Genomic DNA, 7,889 nt, shown 5'->3' with positions numbered 1-7,889 from the left:
CATATTGTAATAGTCATGACATTCTTCAGGATTCTATGCTGCTATTTCCATAGCAACTGCTGGCTTTTGCAAAACCTTTTTTTTTTTTTTTTTTTTTGAGTGCTATGTATGTGCCAGGCTCCAAGACAAACCTTTTCGATAGAACCATTCCCTTTGAGGTCACTGTCTGCTTTGTTCCCACTACAGTTTGGTACTGGGTGGTTTGTAAGGTAAGGCTTAGCCCCACTAGGCAGATCAGTTGCTGATGACTATGCAGCCCATTGAAGAGGGCTTGCTATGAACTACTGCAGTCAGGACTGTGAATAGCTTAAAACCGGGGTCTAACTGGGTCTGTTCCACAGTCTTTCAAAAGTTTTGCTGGCACATTACTTTCCTGCCCAGGGCCAATTTAGGCCAGGCTGGTCCAGATGGGTATGACTTTGCCCTCTAACAAATGAGATGTACCAGGAGATCTCCCTGACAAAAACCTGTCTACCCCACAAGCAAGGCCCATAATCTGCCAGCATGGGTACCATGAGCCCTTCTAGCCACGTGCCGATGGGAGTTTGAGGCAGGCACTCAGGGTACCAAGAAATAACTTTTCAACTGCTGATGTTGCTGAACATTAATCCTACCCACCACAGCTCTACAACCCATGGCCTCCATCTCTCTGGGCTTCTTGTTCAAGGTCTCCCAGCCTCTGAATAAGGATAGACTTTTTCAAAGACCGTTGTCACCTTACATTACTGTAAACTGCGTTCCTATACAACGTTGCCCCCAGCTTCATCTGTGGTTAGGTTCTAAATACCTGTATCTTTCAGGCCATGACACTTAAACTCAGCCTGAGGTATGCTTCCAGAAATAATGGAGCCTCAAATGTTTTCAAGACTTTGGGGACTGTGTGTATACTCCAGCAGGCCAAGCAGGGGACTGGTCCCCTGCTCCCGTGTCCTCCACACAGCAGGTCTTTAGATGTTATGATAAATGAGTGGATGGATGGATGGATGGATGGATGGATGAATGGATGATGGGTGAATGGATGGGTAGATGCATGATGGGTGGATGGATGGATGGATAGATAGATGGATGGATGATGGGTGGATGGATGAGTAGATGGATGGGCGAATGGATGGATGGATGGATGGATGGATGGATGGATGGATGGATGGACAGGCCATCAGTGCCAGATACTACTTCCAGGCTTTCTGACCTCTGCTTTGCCCCACTCATTGTTGGGCCTGTGAAAACACGGGTGCTCTAAACCCCGAGTCCTCCACGAGGCTCCTTCCCCTTCCCACTGCTGACTAGTAAAATGGCAAAGAAAGATGAAGATGATGAGTCCCAAAAATGAAATTCAAGCAAACAGCCTAAAATATTTATTGAGCACTCTCCCTGATGGTTCTCTAACTTCTTGTAAATGCTCCTTTGATTTAAAGATTACAGGTTTCTCCAGTTTTAGAATTCAAATATTAATTCTGAAATCCTAACAGGAGCTTGACGTGACCTTTAACCCAGAAATCCTTACTGTGCCCCACCCCTGCCCTCTTCTAGGCATAGCAGCTGACAACAGGAACAGGGGCTCTAGGGGCTTTAATTCAAACGTGAGAAAACAGGGGTCAGGACTTAGCAAGGTCCCTGCCCTACTGACAAGGGCTTTGGAAGACAGGGGTGGGAAGTCCCTAATCATGTCAGCCTCTTGAGCCCCTGCCCTGGAATGGTGTGCTAACTTGTAGTCCTCTGGAAGCAGGAGCCAAGTCCAGGTCATGCCTACTTCAGCATGTCCCGGTGGACAGTCTGATCCTTTAAGGGCAGACATCCCTATTGTAAGGAAACAATGTACACACAGAATTCCAACCAGATTTAATGCCAGTCTCCAAATGGTGAGTGGAAAGGAGAAACAAACCTTCTATTGCATATTTATAGTTTTCCATGCTCAAAAAAAAAAAAAATTGAATCGTTACAACTGTAGGTCAGTGCTTATCCACTCAAAGTGTTTAGCGGGGTGGGGAGGACGCTGTGGCTTAGCTCTGCCTGCCCTGCTCTTCTTTCTCCCCACTCAGGTTGCTCCAAGGGAACGGTGAAAGTGAATGTGAAGATAGCATACATCCCCACATCCAGGCCAAGCCGTGTGTGCTTTCTTAAGAGTCGTCACTGGATGATCAGGGGCAGGTGACCTATGGGATGCTTTTGTCTGAGAACTCTGCTCTGTGACAGAGGAAGCAGAAGAACAGTGTTTTACAACCGGGGTGTTGGAAATCACGACTCTCTGGAAAGGCAATCTGAAATGGAAATAAAACTTCTCTAGAGAGATTCCCCTAGGGCCCAGCAGCCTTGCTGGAGCACGGCCATATCTATAGCTGCTTCTCACTATAAGGGTTGATGTAAGAACCTCTCACAGATGCAGTATGGCCTGTAAAAATGGATACTGCTTACTGTCTGGCCAACCCCTGCCCCAAAACGGAAAAAAAAAAAAAAAAAAAACAGCACATGTTAAAATAAAATAAAATGTGATCCACATAAAGGAGGAAAACTAAACCTCTGTTTAGTTCACTGTCTCTCTTCTAAGATATTTTATTCTTTTGCTACAATGATTTAAGGAAGAAAGAAAGAAACAAAGAAAGAAAAGAAAAGAAAAGAAAAGAAAGAAAGAAAGAAAGAAAGAAAGAAAGAAAGAAAGAAAGAAAGAAAGAAAGAAAAGAAGAAAGAGCTCTGAACCACAATCAAGTTGTAAATAATACAGGAAAAAATAAGTAAGTTGTTCTTATAGATAACTCCCCATTCCAGGAGGATCTGGAACTCCTTTCTACCTCCTACTCCACCACCACCCCTCCCTGGGTGTGGCCACAGTGTAAGATCAAGTTTAGCAGCTCTGGCCTAAATCACTTAGACTTGCATCTCACCTGGACTCTGCTCCTTACCAACGAGATGACCTGGGATAGTTTGCCCACGTCCTTAAGGGTTCGGCTTTCCCGTCTGCAAAGTGTGAGAGTTGGTGACAGTGTCTTATCTCCAAGGATCCCGGGGAGTACAAACTAGCATATGCATGTTGTGGCCCCAGAGAGTGCTTGGTACATGGTAGGTACCTGGTAAATGGCACTGCTGTCTCCCTTTTGTGAGGATGACTGACCTAAGGTTGGGTTCATCTTACGAAAGCCATCCAACCCCAGGAATTCTAAAAACTAAATGCCTTCCGTTTTCTGAATCTGTGTCATCCACTTTCCTACCAGAAAGGAGAGCAGCAGCTTCCCTCAGTAGCCCCAACATCAGACACTCAGGGCTAAAGCCTGGGTCTCCTCAGGCTCCAATATGATACCACGGGGAAAGTGAAAGATTTCTCCTCTTGGTTTCTATTGATCTGTCTATCTCTTTGTAATCTTGTAAATGCTTCAGAAAATAGTTATCCTAAATGTGCGCCTTCCTACATCTCATAAACAGTCATTCCATCCTACACAAACCTTAACCACTTACACCCATGGTAGCTTTCAATTAACCACCCACACATCTGCAGGGGGAGGGGGAATGTGTTCTGGAAAATATGCACGTGTGTGTATGCATACATACACAAACACTGCCAGCTCCGCTCTCCTCTGTAGCTGTTCTCAAATTGAAAGGGGGCAGTTTCTACACCAAGAGCCAGGTCAGGTGGACAGGACTCTTGACAAATCAGGAGGGCCCCAAGAAGCCATCAGGTCCCTGTTGCTCCTAAGCTATTCTGCAGTCAGTGATCAGCCAGGTTGTCCAGGCTGGAGTGAGGTGGACGGCTGCCCCTATCCTTGCAAGTTAAGTGTGTCCACTTTAAAAGCTGCGAGAGGCAGCTCTGCACAGCACAGACCTGCAGCCGGACTATCTAGCTTTAAGGGCCAGCTGTGCCATTTTTCTGGCTTTACCTCCCAAAGCCCTCGGCTACTCTTCTCTAAAGGAAGTTAGTAACGCAAGCGGTGTCAGCCAGCCTGCTTGCTGCTGGGTTGGCCCCAGCAGAGCACTGATGGCTGGTCCCTGGGTTGTAGGTGCTTGTCATCTCTGACCCTTAGCTTCTTTACCCTGGGATTAGTGCACAATTGGATGGGGAATCACAAAGTTTTATCTCAGATCTTGCAAGGGGACGCATCCTGGGGAAACAAGTTTTGTTTGTTTGTTTGTTTGTTTTCTGTACAACTGGCGACCCAAAACTTAGGCAAGAAGGAGAAAACAGTTCTTCTAGCATACAGAGCAGAGTCCAAACTCAGTGACTTTGCAGATCCCTGTGATCACTGGCCCTCAGCCTCTTTGTAGGCACACCATAAACACGGTCCAGACATGAATGTTACTTCCCAACAGTGACATTGCTGCCCTAGACATTCTTACAGAACCCCAGAACCTTCTGCAGGTCCATTTGCTAATGTGTGAAAGGGCAGGAGTTACCCGCCAGTGTAGTTATGAAGGCAGAGGCATTATGGCGCATGTGGTATCCCCAGGTTTCCCAAGCCTTCATCGGGATCCACCTCCCGCACTGTGAGTTCTTTACGGAAGGGGCAAGCCTTTGGCTTTGAGTGTAGGCCTCCTCTTAACTGGCTCATGCAAACAAAATGGAAAACATGAACAGAACCAAGCAAAACAAGCCATTCCTTTCCTAGGCATGACAACGAAAAGCACCATTAGAAGCAAGCATTTAAACATCCCTTTCTCGTGTTATGCCAGATCTGAAACCCAATGACACTAAAGACTGGAGCCTCCACAATTATGGCAACTGAAGCCAGCAAAACGTGTGGGTTTTTTGCAGATTCAGTTGTACATTTTTCCAGATCCCCAATACATTATTCTACAGCAATATCTGGTATTTAAGTTAATTTGCATGTTGGCTTCTGAGCAAAATGAGAGGAATGGAAATATTCATTTGTATTTGGTACCAAGTGTACAGGTACTGCTTTTTTCTTCATGGACTGGCTATCTCATTTAATTCTCAAAACAAAACTCTAAGAATGAAATAACAAAGTCCACTTTAGAGACTGAAGATGTGTAGGCCTAGAGAGGTTCGGTAGCTTACCTGAGATCACAAAGATAAATGATTAAAAAAAAAAACAAAACTAAGGACCAAAAACAGCAGTCTCTTTTTCTCTGTCTCTCAATGCCTCTGTCTCTGTCTCTGTGTGTGTGTATGTCTGTGTGTGCATGCTACATCAAGTGAAAGCAATTCTGCTTTAAATGAGAGCATGGGGGCATTTCTGACAATAATTGGCAACTCTACCCTTTACCGCCTTGTTGAATCTCTGTCTTCCTTTAGGCCTCAGCTTGGGGTCTACACAAATGAGGCCTCATCCTTGACCCTCGCTAAGGAATTCTAGACTAGTCCCTCTCCCTTCTGTTTTGAAGCTATCATTTCACAGACCTTGAGGGTCTCAAGGATCTAGCAGGAGATAAACATGAGCCGCAAACAACCAAGCTCACGAATAAGGAGAAAAACTGTTCTCAGCCCTGAAGAGGCCTGAGATGGGAGGGGAGAAGAGCCAGGACATCATCCCGGAGGCCGCATGCCAGGCCACATTATTGGCCACCACTCTCCGCCATCAAATTAGTCCAAATAACTTGAGCTTTACCCTGTGCTAATTCCCATGTCCCCTTGCCCCTGGGACCAATCAGCAATCTTCTAATGCTTCTTCCACTGTGCACAGTACAGCATGACTGTGTGTACTTAACGAGATTACCCCAGTGCAAAGGGTAGTGTGTCATTCATAGTCAGTCTCCAGGTGGCCAGCCCCTGTTTGGCTCAAAGAGTCACTGGATGCACCCCTAAGGAATGGGATACCCCCCCTCACCCAAAGCCAACAAATAAGGGACAGCGGTGTGTCACTCAGTGTGTGAGGACTCAGTCCAGTAAAGAAGGCAAACTTTCCTCCCAGGCCTTTGGATAAACTGGCTGCCTGTTCACAGAGGAGGTCAACAGAGCAGGGACTTCAGTTCTTAAGATCTTGCAAATCTATCTGCTTTATCCCGTCTGCCAGGATCCATAGAGCACGGTCTCTGACTTCGGTTCCCAAGAACATGAACTCCATGCCACCTCTAGACACATGAGAAGTCAGTTGGTTTGGCTGCTGGTTGCATTTACACGTGGCTGGGTGTCTGGGCTACTCCTGTCCCTGAAGGGAGGAGGGGTCCTTAAGGACAGATGTGCCCCAGGCATGAAGGCAGCCAGTGAACTCAGCCTCCTGAAGCTTCTGCGGGAAGTGAGGGACTCCCCTGCCTGGCTGGGCTACGAGGAGCCACAGTTTGCAGGTTCTCAGAGCTTGGCCTTCCCTACCCCCAGCCCTAGATCTCGACCCCCAGGGCGGAAATGAAGACAGCAACCCTTGCTGTGGAATTGGGGGCAGCAGCAGGGGAGGAGAGAAGAGGTTATTAGCAAATCAAAAGGGAAGAAAGCAGGGAGGAAACAGTGTGGCAAATTAAAGGGCTACGTTTCCCTTCTGAAAATCCAACTGTAAAGAAACGGGCTTTTAAGTAAAAACAACCTTGCCCTTGTTGTAAAGTATTTCCGGGACTTTTTTGCCCAAGCAAAACCTTTTACATCACTTTTCCCCCCTCATTACAAATTAAATTAAATAATAGGTACATCTTAGCAATTTCCCTCACTCTCACTTTTCACACCCACACAGACATGTGGGGTTGTAGCAAAGCTTTGTTTCAAACCCTCTCCAACACGCTGGATGAGACTCGCATAAATATCCCAGGACCTTCTTCTGATATGCAAACATGCCTTCACCTTGGGACCATTCTGTCTTCTGCATGGACAAGCACCCACGAAACGCGCTGTGTCCCCACTGCACATGCATATGAACATACACGCTGGCCTTCCGATTCCAAGCTACATTATCCCGTTTCCTCCCCGGCCTCTCCCCCCCCCACCCCCGACAGGTTCACACTCCACACGGTGAAGCGCAAGTGAAGTCCTTACCACCAAAGCCGGTGGGAAACTTCATGAAGTGGGAATAATTTCCATACATGTTGGCTGCTCAGTTCATTCCTCTGCTGCGCTTCTGTAGAGTACAGCCTCTCTCTCTCTCGGCTCCCAGGCACAACCGGGCTTCCGTCAACTTGGGCTAACAAGAGTGGCCATCGCTTGCTAGCAGCCGGGAGAGCGCAGGCTGGGCCAGCCCTCTGGGATTAGTCAGGAATCTGCCTCTAGATCCGAGAGTCCACATAGTGTTGAGAGGCTGTGGCGGCGGCAGCAGCTGGTGCCTGTCAGTAATCACGCATAATGCTGCCGCCGTTGCTACCTCTCCTTGCCTCTTGCCGCCGCCGCCGCCGTCGCTGCTGCTGTTGCTACTGCTGCCGCCGTCACCGCCGCCGCGCCGCCACTGCGCCTGAGATCCTGTTGCTAGTTTGATTAACTCTGGGTTGGGCTGCTGTGAGCGACTCCTCCAGTTCCCCGCTAGTCCCCAGAGGTCCCTACCGGGTGGCACAATCTATTAGCTGGGAACCAATCGATGTGTGACTGACTGCCCTAGTGGGTCAGGAGAAAAGGGGGGGAGATGGCAGGCGATAAAGACTCTTTAGGTGCCTTTTCCTTGACTCGCACCCACAAAAAAAAAAATCAATGGGGTTTTATTAAAATGCATTTTCTCACTCTGGCTCCTCTCTGTCCAGTGCACTTGTTATTTGATCTGTGAAAGGGGGCGGGGGCTGGGGGCCAAGAGAGAACAGAGCCCTTTCATAAGGCGCAAAATTAGAAAAGCATGAGACTAGATGCCCAAATACGAAAAACTAAAATAGAGCAGTCTTTAGATTTGGACTGGGCCCCTCCTGCTTGGGTGGCCAGCAACAGTGGTCTATGCTCTAACAATAGAAGCTCGACAGAACAGGTTCACAGGGAGCCTTACCTACAGGCAGGAAGGGGAGGTTGTCTCCACAGAGTGGTACCCACTCTGATGTTTCACTGG

The 7,889-nt window shown here is 47.7% G+C and overlaps 1 protein-coding gene across 1 annotated transcript in view; it reads right to left on the bottom strand.

Annotated features, from left to right (window-relative positions):
* The window catches only part of Rxrg (retinoid X receptor gamma), a 42,422-nt gene extending 35,035 nt beyond the window's left edge, over positions 1-7,387 (bottom strand). Inside the window, exon 1 of the mRNA XM_021197496.2 lies at positions 6,905-7,387. Coding sequence (XP_021053155.1) covers positions 6,905-6,953 — 49 coding nt within the window. The 5' untranslated portion in view covers positions 6,954-7,387. The remainder of the gene's footprint in view (positions 1-6,904) is intronic.
* Positions 7,388-7,889: the final 502 nt, after the last annotated feature.

Source organism: Mus pahari, chromosome 5 (genome assembly GCF_900095145.1).
Source record: "Mus pahari chromosome 5, PAHARI_EIJ_v1.1, whole genome shotgun sequence".
NCBI lineage: Eukaryota > Metazoa > Chordata > Mammalia > Rodentia > Muridae > Mus > Mus pahari.
The sequence above is the reverse complement of the archived record's forward strand: the minus strand, read 5'-3'. Positions and strand labels throughout refer to the sequence as shown.